This window comes from Micropterus dolomieu, linkage group LG08 (genome assembly GCF_021292245.1).
Source record: "Micropterus dolomieu isolate WLL.071019.BEF.003 ecotype Adirondacks linkage group LG08, ASM2129224v1, whole genome shotgun sequence".
NCBI lineage: Eukaryota > Metazoa > Chordata > Actinopteri > Centrarchiformes > Centrarchidae > Micropterus > Micropterus dolomieu.
The window spans coordinates 7,266,386-7,278,873 of record NC_060157.1 but is presented as its reverse complement, the minus strand read 5'-3'; the positions used below and the strand labels follow the sequence as shown (position 1 = coordinate 7,278,873).

At 42.6% G+C, this 12,488-nt stretch overlaps 1 protein-coding gene across 7 annotated transcripts in view; it reads right to left on the bottom strand.

Annotated features, from left to right (window-relative positions):
• LOC123975176 (basement membrane-specific heparan sulfate proteoglycan core protein-like) overlaps positions 1-12,488 on the bottom strand; it is a gene marked incomplete at its 3' end in the record, with an annotated part of 647,231 nt that overhangs the window by 42,120 nt on the left and 592,623 nt on the right. For 6 of the 7 annotated variants that reach the window (XM_046056411.1, XM_046056415.1, XM_046056416.1 and 3 more), the window contains 15 exon segments: positions 304-451; positions 917-1,113; positions 1,309-1,488; positions 1,571-1,734; positions 1,838-1,978; positions 2,086-2,243; positions 2,905-3,049; positions 3,433-3,564; positions 4,102-4,221; positions 4,302-4,502; positions 4,647-4,772; positions 5,711-5,749; positions 5,887-6,059; positions 6,356-6,414; positions 6,602-6,711. In XM_046056411.1, coding sequence (XP_045912367.1) covers positions 304-451; positions 917-1,113; positions 1,309-1,488; positions 1,571-1,734; positions 1,838-1,978; positions 2,086-2,243; positions 2,905-3,049; positions 3,433-3,564; positions 4,102-4,221; positions 4,302-4,502; positions 4,647-4,772; positions 5,711-5,749; positions 5,887-6,059; positions 6,356-6,414; positions 6,602-6,711 — 2,093 coding nt within the window. 7 annotated transcript variants of the gene reach the window in all.

The window sequence follows — 12,488 nt, the reverse complement described above, 5'->3', positions numbered from 1 at the left end:
TTCTCAAAGCACAAGTTGTTTTTTTTTACAAACTAGTTGTTTCCCCAGTCTTTATTCTAAGCTAAGATAATCGCCTGCTGGCTTCATATCTAGCGTAGATACTCAAGTAGTTAGATATTCTCAACTAACTCTTGGCAAGAACGCGAATACAAGTATTTCCTTTAAGCAGACAAATGTCTGTTATGATCAGCAAGCTAAACTCTTGTGTGTTACTTTGTTTTACAGTAAGGAAGTGATTATCATCAAATTACAAAGTGACTGCTATTCTTGCCAAAAAAGGTTAGCTTTTTAGTTAGCCATTACCAGACAGTGTCCGCTGATTGGATCACAGGCGCTGGCATGTCCATTACAATTACAACCAGCACAGGTGCCAAGATAGGAGCCACCAGGCACACGCTCGAAACCAGAGGAACACATCTCACAGGATAGGCCCGAATATCCAGGAGGACATCTGGGAATGATAAGTATGAGTCAAGCAGGGGTTTCAATCAACTGTTTCGATAACATAGCTCAAATTACAACACCACAAATTGCAATCTTTCCTAATGTTGTAAATAAAACAGCACAGTCAAAATACATTTTTATTTTTTTGGGCATGTTTGCCTTTTATTAGATAGTTTAGGTTGGAGATACGGACAATAACACAAACAGAGAGAAAGGTCATTGGTCAGAAACAAGATTTTGGGGTATGGCCAACAAGCTATCCCTCAAAATAAATAGTTTCAGAAGCAGTCACTGCATATATAAATTTTGCTGTATCATAGTGCAGCACATTTCACTCTATATATGGGCACACTGGACACATCCAAACAGGTTGCTTTAATTGCAGACTGCTGACTGACGGCTTTTAAAGATCTCCCATCTCACTTGACCACACAGTATTAAGCCAAAATCTTCAAATCTTTTTATGTCTTACCTGCACTCTTCAACATTCTTTGCATGACCCAGAGTGCTGAACTCCACAGTGGTGGTATCCATGACAATATCACTGAGGGCCACGCTGACCATGTGGTTGTCGTAGACAGTGCGGATGCTGATGCTGTCCAGGTTGGCCAGCGTCATCATCAGCTCCTCTCGGCTCACAGGGCGGCCACTGGAGTGCTGCCAGTTATCCTAGAACAATAAGAAGTAGTTCACTGAACTGTGTACATTTACATCCAATCTATTTCATTCATTTTGATAGGGGATGTAAAGCGCTTGATTTTTATATTATACAGCAAACATTTTTTAAAGAACCAATATTCCAGGGGATTGTGCAGATTCAGCTCTTGTTTTTGTTAGAATAACTTTTCTTAACCAAAGACCTACTTCCGTGAATTTGACCTCCTTCTGGATGACATCTTTGGCAGGGGTGGGGTTGCCTCTGCGGTACACAAGCCTGCGTCCATTTCCAACCAGCATCACATCTGGCTTCTCCACAACCTCAGACAGACCGCGGGCCAGTGTGTACCGCACCTTGTACTTCAGGGATCCTCCATAGGAGTCAATCTAAAAGTAAATTAAATTATTTTCATGCTTAAATGTGATAATTAGTCAAGTAAAAAAAACTCTGAATAATTTTACTCTTTACTTTGTTGCCCAAAAACTGGCGAGGCAAGGTCCAGAATGAGTCAAGGTTGAGGAAACGGCGCGACAGGTCGACAAGCTGGAACTCTTCCATCTCAGGGTTAATGATGAGCTGAGTGGAAGAGAGAGGAGGAGTGCCTGGCCTGGAGGGGTAGGTGACATTCACCCCTGGAAGTAAGAATAAATGTTAGGACTACACCAACATTTAAATGTATTTCAATTGATTTGAGTGTATCAGATCTGTTAGCATAAGCAGCAGTGGCTTTATTGCCTTTGAAGTCTTCTTCATCAGTGAAACGCAGGCTTATCTGGTTCCGGTAGCGACCAGTTCCCTTGCAGTTCTTGGTGATTCCCGCACAGAAGCAGGACACACAGCGGCCTTCCACACTAAAGTGACCACCAGGACAGTTGCCTACAGAGAACAAGTCAATTTATACTCTGACTGTAACTAGAATTCATGGGTAGTTTGTTGTAAAAATTATAGTGTCTGAAGCCACGGTAAAAGTGAAGTGACAGTACTTGGATTTGGATTGGATGCCAGTGTTAGCACTCCGTCGGGGATACCAAACACCAGGCCTTTAGCATTGATGGCCTCACAGGTGTACGCCCCCTGATCCGCCTCCTTCACATCACGAATGGTCAGGGTGCCACGGCCGTTCTCGCTGGTCATGGAGATCCTGCAAAACATAACAAAAACAGCACAATTGATCACTTTTAGAATAATAAACTTGGGAGAATCTAAGTTAACTATGACACAGACCAGTCTGCAAAAAAAATTGTAACACGATCCATAAACTTCAACTCCAATTGCCTAACCACGCACACAGCAGGCCACACCCAGAATGCACATTCTGAAACAGCAACGTTTGGAGTTGGAGCACACCACAAATATCTCAGTAATTAAAATCACAGGTCTAAATACAATTATGACTCAGCAGGGCTTTGTGGGGGCTGTCAACAGTTACACTCATCATATCGTATGTCAGGTGAGAAGAGTGTAGAGAAGTCATTTTCAAATCTTTATGGTCTGCTGCTGATAAATTGGGCAAAATTGGCTTTCACCAGATGAAGATGTTTTGTTTGAGACAGCTTGCCAAAACAGTACAACACTTTTTCTGATGATGCTTCTTTTTTCAAAGTAGCATCAACAAAAATAGATTTTCAACATTCAGAGCACATCATTTCTAAAGATATTAAAAATAATTTGGACAGCACTTTCCATAAACTCTGAATACCCTATAATGTTGTCAAATTGAGTTAGTTTAGTTTGCAAGTTAGTTTTAATTACAGCACAGATGATAAAAAGCCAGCGGGTGGAGAATTTGTCATCAAACCCACCTGCCGCTGACAGGAATGTGTCCCCAGTTGAGTCTCCAGGTGATGATAGGTGTTGGCACTCCAACAGCCTGACAGGTGAACGTCACCGTCGCCCCCCGTGCTGCCTGCACAGACTCTTCTGGCGGGCTTGTAACAGAGGGAGGGGCTATAAAGTGTCAAGAAGATAAGAACACATAATAAATACACATGCACAAAAACACTGGCATGTGACTGGAAGTTTGTGATCCAGTGAAGCCCATAACTGCCTGAAAGTCGGAGGAAACAAAATTCTCTGCTATGGATGGACAATTCCCTTTCAGTTCTCAGGAATGGAATGGTTCACAAAAGGCTCTGTGTCTCAGTCATCACATGTGTGAAAAGGGCCTGGTTCACAGCAAATTAGTCATAGTGTACAAAGGAACTCAGAGGGTGACTATAGATGAGAGGCGAAGAAGCACACAGTGTAAAAAGTCAGAGAGTGAAATGTGCATCAGGGAGAGAGTAAGATGTTAAGTGAATGCTGTAGAAAGTTGCTGGTGTGAGACTTACTGCAGCCATACTCATCAGAGCGGTCAGGGCAGTCTGGCTCTTCATCACACTGGTAACTGGCTGGGATGCAGGTGCGATCGCTCAGGCATTCAAACTGCTCAGGAGCACACCTGTCACCAGGACCCTTGGTGGCTGTAGTTATGACAAAAATAGAGATTTACTGCAACTTTTAATCACCTGTAAACAGTAGCGTCAATTTAAGGTTGAGAGTTAGATGAGAAGATTTATGTGACTCTTAGATCTATACACTAAATATGAAGCTATAGTAAGTAGTTCATTAGCTTATCTTAGCATAAAAACTCAAAGCAGGGTCAAAAAGCTACTCTAACTCTGTCCAAAAGAAATAGAATCCACCTCCCAGCACTTCTAAACCCACTAAATACGACCTCATGTCATTTCACAAGTTGAGGTTTTATGAGGTTTTATGGATATTATGTGCTGGAACTATTCTATAGCAAGAAGCAGCCGTTTCCCCCTGCTTACAGTCTTAATGCTAAGCTAAGGTAAATGTGTCCTGGCAGTAGCTTAAAATTTAACGGTCAGATATGAGAATGGTATTGACCTTTTCAACTAGCTCTCTGAAAGAAAGCGAATAAGCATATTTTCCAAAATGCTGACCTATGCCTTCAAGGCAAGAATTTTAGTGACCCACAAAAGAAAAAGACTTACGGCAGTCTGTTTCATCTGAGTTATCCTCACAGTCGTTGTCTCCATCACAACGCCAAAGCTTGAGGGCACAGCGACCATTTTTACACTTGAACTCGTTGGGTTCACAAGGAGATGGGGTACCTGTGAAAACATATAGAATAATTGTGTGAGTGTATGTTGTTGTCTGAGAGTGTGCACGTGTAGAAGACTGTGTTGCTTACCACATCTGAACTCGTCGCTTCCGTCTGAGCAGTCCCTCTCTCCATCACAGATGTAGTCTCGAGGGATACACTCTCCACTCTGGCATGTGGCTTGATCCGCTCTGCAGGGTCCTGGTGGGCTAGGGGGCCGCGGGGGCTTCTTGACGGTGGAGGTTGAGGTGGGAGGGGTTGTGGAGATTGGAGGGGGTGGCTGTTTTATGTCTAAAACAAATCTCTGATTAAACTTAGCAAACGTTCAAAGTGGTTACTTAGAGCTGTTACCGTAAATGAATATATTTATCTCACGTCCAGCCAGCATTCCATGCTAAATTCGCTACTTGCTGGCTGCTAGCTGAAGCCACTCACCACAATTGGTCTCATCACTCATGTCTCTGCAGTCTGGTCTGTTGTCACACAGGTATTCCATCAGGATACATGTCCCATCACCACACCTGTGCTCATCTGCCATGCAGGGTCTGATGCTGGGGGTTACTAAGAAAGATGCAGAGGGAAAGATGAGGTGTTGGTGTTGAAGGATCAAAGGCATGCAGGCCAGGGCTACAGTACGGCCAATACGCTACATTAATGTCACATCACAGCACAAATAAAACAAAGTGAGGTGAAACAATGGGTCCCTAAACCATTAGATTACTACAGCAAGTGTCACTCAGGCATGTTGTAAACACTGTCATAGGGGTGATCTTTGAGATACTCAAGAAGAATTTAACATAACCTGGCATATAAATGGATATGCACATCAACTAAACTAGACAGACTAGACACACAGACTAAATTAAGACATAGAGAGCTAGACAAGACACAAAGACTAAACTCGACAGACTAGACTAGACACACAGACTAAACTCGACAGACCAGACTAGACACAGACTAGATTTGACACATGGGACTAGACAAGACAAATTAAACTCAACAGACTAGATTTAATACACACAGACTAGATTAAACACATAGACAAGACAAGACAGACAGACAGACAGACAGACACAGACGGACTAGATAGATAGATGGGGAGCCTATCATCTGAGTAAAAACAAGTTACCATTACTCTATCCTATCAGTTGCCATGCCTGTGCACGGAGTTGTGGGAATTTGCATAAATCAAAAGCTGGTTGAGATTGCGGTGAACAGCAGCATTCCTAATCAAACTCATGCCATGCAAAGGTCCTTCTTATTCACTGTGTGCTACTGGACTTTAAGGAACATACTCAGAAGTCTACTTTACATTGGTGCTTTCATGCAAAACATTCCTTAGACCACATGACCATGTCAAAGTAAAGGTCAAGGTCAAATTTCAACAGCATAAGGAAGGAAATGCTCGACTGTTCTTTCTAAAGGCACTACAGTCATCCTACAGTTTCTATAGTACAGTCGGCTCAGCCACCATGCAGAGGGCATGGTACAGTACAAACCTGGCACTGCTATAGGCTCCACTGGAGGCAGAGGTTGTGCTAGAAACCAGAGGGAAATGTTAAGGACACTGCCTACCGCTCGGGTGGACCTTAATTTGCTGTAAACTTAGAGCAAACTCTTGTGTATCAGTCAGTCACTTTGCGGCTGCAGTAAGTAGTGTTCCTCTTGTTCTTACCTTCCCCAAGCCGCCTGAACTGAAAGCCCTGGACTGATGTGATGTAAGAGGCAATGGCTCCCTCCTTCACAACGTTGTACAACACATTGCGGATCTGTTCATCATCGCTGTTGTAGTCAGAACCCACGTCCAACTCCACAAATACATCAACGCCATCCTCTCTTATCATCTTCCTGCAAAGAGCAAGAATGGCCTGGTAAGGATACAGTCTGTGTGGAGTGCAAAGCACAGATGGTTAAACAGGAAAGCTTTTTAGAGGTAAGGTTTCTCTTTGGATGTCCCTTAGAGAAATTACTCACTGCTGACGAATTACTGACTACAGGCCTACACTGTTGGCCTTGTGCAGCTTGGAAAAAGGGAAAGAAATATCACCTGGCCACAGTAGGACACCCAGGCAGCAGCAGCACACAGCTGCAGGGTATCTACTTCAGGTCTCACAAAACGTGATTTAAAGGATATGTGTTCTTACTTAATGAGGACCACGCTGACTGTCTGGACACCGGGAATCCTGTTGTAGTCGGACTCCAGCTGTGGAGGAAAAACCAGACTCGGTTGAGTTGAAATCTACAAATCTGTACCTTATATTCAGAAATAAGGCCACCAGACTTAAATCGGGCAAAGTCATAAATACCATGACTGAACCATATAAGGTAGCCTTGATGTACTGTACATGACTACTATTCAGTAGAGTTTATCCTATGAGAATAGGACATACCGTGTCCACCACTGCTTCAGAGATCTCATTAAAGGCTGTTGAGTAGATGTCCTCGAGCTCAGGGCTGTACACCAGGGAGTCAGTGAAGTTGACGAGAGCTCTGTAATAAACTTGAAACACAGTGAGGGGGGAGAATCTGTCAGCTAAACCACACAATAACAGACAACAACCACAGGCACAGCATTTAATGTCCATCTGTTGCCGGGCTTGGATATTACCAGCCAGATTCAAGCTGTTAAATTTATTAAAGATAATGTGATATGCGATACTGTGTGGGAATTATTTCCCTTAGGAAAGCCTTTGGTTAAATGTTTCAGAAAGTAAAAACTGAAGAGCATGACTGTGGCTTAAATAAGAGCCGCATACAAATTATAGCATCTATTTCCATATCTCAATTGTGGTCAGGTCTGTGCTGAAACTGACCACTGCAGCGTTGCACACCGAACAAGAGGCGCATGCTGACACAGGCACGCTCTCGCCCATATGCTCAAATATAACCATGAAATTACAGTATCAAGGCATGTCTTTCTCTCTGTATGTGTGTTTCTGTGGGTCATGGACATGGAGACACATTTCCAAAATATTCACAAATAGTGGCAGACAGATGTTGATAAAGCCACTTTGTTGCAAAGATAAGACTGAGTACACTGTTTGAAACCTAATCAATGCAACCATTTAAATACACAGTATGTGGATATAAACCAAAATAGCAGGCCCACAAGTTTGCACCAGATTTCTTGATTGAACTCTGATGATATTAGAGAGTTGTTGCAAGTGGGAGTTTGAGTCAGCATCACTATTGTGCCAGCAGATGAATGATTGTGAAAGTGGGGCTTTACATTCCACCTACATGTACCAAGTCAAACACATCAGGTAGGCAGCAGAGCAGCTAAGGGGGCTGGGGCAGGGATTAAATCAATGTTTTACACAGAGAGGCTACGTTAACTGGTCTGACTGGTCATTAAACATATAGGTCAACTGGTTGAATGTAAAGCACTCCGTATTCATGAATCATACAGAAGCTGCAATTAGTAGCCTTTATTTTAAACGGTTTGGTGTGCCAGGTCAAATGGGGTAATCCCATCAATGCAATCCTGATTTTTTTTCTACTTCATCTGTTGTGTCCATTGTCTCTGTCCTTTATTAAGGCACTGAACCCCAAAAAATGCAACACTGTACCTGACCCTCTAATCACTCTAGTATAAATATATAATTCTAGCCCGCATATTGCATCTATTACAAAGAGACCCTCACATATCTGCCACATGTTGTATGTGGGTTAGGACAGACCATAAAAAATTGTTTTTATCCCATGCATCATGATGTCATGTTGATTTATTTTAACACCTTGGACACAAACTCCAGTGTTTTGTACATTAACGCCATTCAAAATAATGGAATGGAAGGTTCACACAACAGTGGTACTTTCGATGGCACACAACATCTTGCATGACAGTGCCATTTTCAATTCCACATCTTAAAAGCTCGGCATTTTAAAGGAACAACTGTTTTCACTGTTGTGTTTATGTTTTGAGCATCCCAATCTTCCATAGACACAAAATTTATGAATTCAACTAATCAATGTTTCCACTCCGGTAAAGACTTTAAAACATTGTCAGATTATATTTATAATTACCTGTCTTAAACATAATGATAAGCTGTATGAGTAACTCATTATCAGCCAAAATGTCAGCAGTATTATTATAATTCCATTGCCACAGGCTTAACCCATGAAACTTAAAATAAACCAGGCCCGCAGGGTGCCCCGTTCTCATACTCTTGCCAACACTTTGTTAGGACGGGCCTGCCAGCCTCTGATTTCAGACTGGCAGTGTGAGTTTAGGGAGGAATTCAATATTTGTACTGTTTGTTGCAGTCTGATGCTACTTGCCATGCCAAAAGCAAAGAGTCATGTTCTAGGTAGGCATCTGCTGAGCATCTAGTCACAAACATACATGCCCAAATATGTGCAAAACAATTAATTTGAACAGCTGTCTTCTCTAAACACTGCTAAATTGTCTTTCCTTACACACAGCACTACAAGACATCCCATTCCTGGTGAGGAAAAGCATCATTTTTGACAAAGTAAACTTAGCACTGCCTATGAAAATACGCAGTGAGGACAACATGTAACAACAGAACTTCAGGCTTTAGCACATCCTGGCAGGGTGCCTGAGTGCTTGCTTTGCAGGCTGTTACTGTCAGACTTACAGGAATAATTGTTAGGCCTGAAAGTGTAACCAGAAGACTGCCAACATCAAAGTTAGTCATCAAAGCGCCTCATTTGACCTGCATATAATCTAATCACTTGAGTGGGTACTCGCCGCCAGGTCAACAGCAGCTTGTAGCCCCAACTCTCTCTGAGCTTGCCGCTTTGACGCAACTGCCTGGCGAGTGTGGGACTGCCGCCGCCTGAGATCCTTTGATTAGAGTGCTGGGTTGTGCCCCACTGCTAACGAGCAGCTCTTTTACTCCAAGGCCCATTCTCCTGTGCATCACTCACGGTTTCCCGCGGGGGGAAATCCCCTTGTCAAGCATCGCTACCATCAAGAGTGATGAAACTGTCAGAGTGCAGACATGACGTGTGGGATGAAAAAATGGGGGAGCATTCAACACTCTTAAGTCACAAACTTATTTCGCTATTAAAACTGTTCAGTAGAACTGTGGCTGCTTTGTGCAACGGGCCCCCTCTGAACACATAGAGGCCTATACAGAAGACAAAGACTTGATTGAGCAGTGAGCCCAGTCTGGCCTTTAAAGCCTCGCCGCATTGGGCTTGACCTACAACCCCCAAGCCCACGGCATCGGCCCAGCACCACCCGAGCCATTTAGAGAGGGCATGAGGAAGAGCCGGAATCTTTAAGAACAAGGCCCAAACCACACTGCCTCTGCAACCCTATCAAAAATCTTTAATAACTAATAAAAATGTTTTCCTTTGCGCTGGCTTTTCCTCTTTCACATCTCCATCTCTTTCTAAATGTTTCTCTCTCCCTTAGGGTAATATATTTATATCCCAGCTGCTTCTTTCTTAGCTTAATTAGTATAGACAAGACCTGTGATACTTAAACCTTTTGCTGGTGACCAGCCAAACAACTCTGTCTCCAAGTCCAATCATTGACCTTTGGGGAAGTCTTGAGAATAACTTCTGACTTCACTATTAAGCTTGCCCTGTTGTGCTCTCCCACGGCTTGCAATGTCCGCATCAAAAACCACTATTGTGTATTTAAAAAATCCCTTTTTTATGCTCATGGTGTACTCGTTATGTGAAACAGCTGGTTCATATCATTGGGATGAGCCATCTGCATGAGGTTGAAATTACAAAAAGCTATTTTTCAAATTAAATTAAAGTGCTGACTGTCTAAAGAGATGAACACTGTGTGTAATTCAAACATATCTTTACAACAATGTTTTCAGCTGGAAATCCCATAAAGTGCTGTCACTCGAGTGTGACAAACTGATGAACAGTATTACTGGATGGAACAATCCCATCAGCTGGCATAAGAAAACACTGGGAGACGCCTGCAAGACACTTGGAAAAAGAGACTCGCTAGACTTGAACAGTGCATGCCCATGTTGAGTCTTCCTTGGAATGTTATCTGAGTGTGTTTGGAAATGAGAGTGCATAACTGAGTGGAGCAGGTGACAGGAGAGTGTGCCAAAGACAAGAGAGGAGAGAAACCGTAACATGAAAATGAAAGAGGTGCTTGAGGACTTACTGTAGTTTGGTTCAACTGGGCTCTGTATGTTCCCCAGATATGAAGAGTCCAACCAGTGTGCTATGGCAAGCAATGGGGGAAGAGGAGCAAAGAGCAAGAGACAGGGGGAAGAGACGCGGTGCGGACGTCGACGGGGCACAAAGGTCAAGGATCAAACAAGAAAAGCGACACAACGTACAGGAAGAAGGATCAAGTTAGCCAGGCAGGTGCAGAGAGGTTAAAGGTTCAGGAAAGTTAGACAGGAAATGATTGGAAGCAAGGAGAGAAAATAGAAAGTGACAATCAGACAGAAAATTACTGTAAGAGTTGTCTTAAAAAAAACAAGAAATCAGAAAAAGTCTCTATCAGTGAAATAAACCTGTAATGAAATGAAAGTACACTTTTCATCGCAATTTTATGAGAAGCTCAAAATGTCAGCATCAATTTGCTGTTATCAGCTGTGCCACTAATCATTACCATCCACATGCTGTGGAAAGTCATGCATAATGGGACAATGGATCCTGTGGTTTTTGTTGACTAATGAGTCCAAGCAGTATCTGTCTGGAAACACACAAGGAAGTCTGTTTGCATGACAGCATCAAGGAGTAAAGGTCAGAGGGCATCTCTTTAGAAATGACTCATCTTCACTCCAGCAGAACAAAGAGGATATCCTATGAACCAAACACACACTTCCACACACTGCTCTTCACATTTCTGCTGTCCGACGCACTCATCCACCCTTGGGCTTTGCAGCAATGAAGGGAGGAGCTGCTTCCTGTTTTCCCTCCTAAATGGAAAGAACTGAGTACCATTATAACTTTTTTTTACCAAAAGTTAAGCCTTCTGCACTGGCATGGGCAACAATGACCATGTTCTTTTTTGTGGTGGCTCTTTCATTCTTCCACTGCTTTGGATGCAGTTACGCTGTGGGGCATGCTCTGAAATGTCAACTGAGGAGGCCGCTTGGTTGCTCTGAAACACGGAGGGGTTTTATGAGAGGGAGAGGCTGATTTTATAACACAAGTTTCCTGTGTATCTGTTCACTGCCTTTCATTGAAAAGGGGTACTATGTATTGTGTGTATTATGTATGTGTATGTATTGTGAATAAAAACAGATTTGAAATGTTTTTTAATTTTTATCCTTTACACTAGAACTGTGCTGACAAGACAGATTTTCGCACTCCAGTCCAGATTCGGTATTGGTCCACTCCAGAAACCTTGACAGACAGCAGTAAACAACAGCTCCTTCATAATCAAGTGAGTGTGTTGGATCCAGCTGTTTTACAGCTGCACATACAAAAAACATATGGCTTTGGATACAACATTACTGTACTTGTGGCATGTCTTTCAGAGGAGAGAAGATTTAGAAAATGGTTGGTGTAAAGTCTTGCTTTAGATTGACTGGGGCTGCTCCTGCCTGGTGCTACAATCAGGTGAACAGCAGATAAAGCAATATAATAAATTCATATTACAAACTAGGCTAAACTATTTGAAGTCTACAAAGACCAGTCAGGTTGACACAAAACGTGCCCTACCCAAACCATATGATGTCTCCCCAAAAGAACAGTGACCCAGACTAATTTAAGCTAGTGAAATGTCCGCTACTTCAAAGGCTGCAGATAAGATGGGATCCTTGTCCGAGTCAGAATGGGAGAGAGAGACAGAGATAAGGGAGTAACAACTGCATTACTACTCCCTACTCTTTTATGTGCTGATCGGACCATGATTACTGACTGAAACAAAGTCACAGTCAGTATAAAAGAGCATGAACAGACAGAAACTCTTACCTAGAAATTAAGAGTGACATTGAAAGAAAGCACTTGTACTGAATGTATTATCCAACAGAAGAAAAATAGTTAACAGTTTGACTAATCTCAGGAGAGGTATTATCTGATGTGGACAGTCTCTAGTGTTCAACCAGGAAGCCACTGATCAACTGTGGAGCTTTATCCAAATAAACTCTCAGATCTGGGGAAAACCACAGGACAACTAATATACCTTGCCAATAACCACAAGCCCTAATTCAGTATTTGTTTTGTAACACAACAAACTGTTTCTTTCTCCAATTTAAGTTTTCTCTTGTGTTGCAGCGTATATCATCATGAAGGTCACCAAAAAAAACAGATGTATCAGTTACAAGTCTGCCCTTGACACTACTGTGAGGAAAAAGGGATTGTTCAAACAGCCGCACA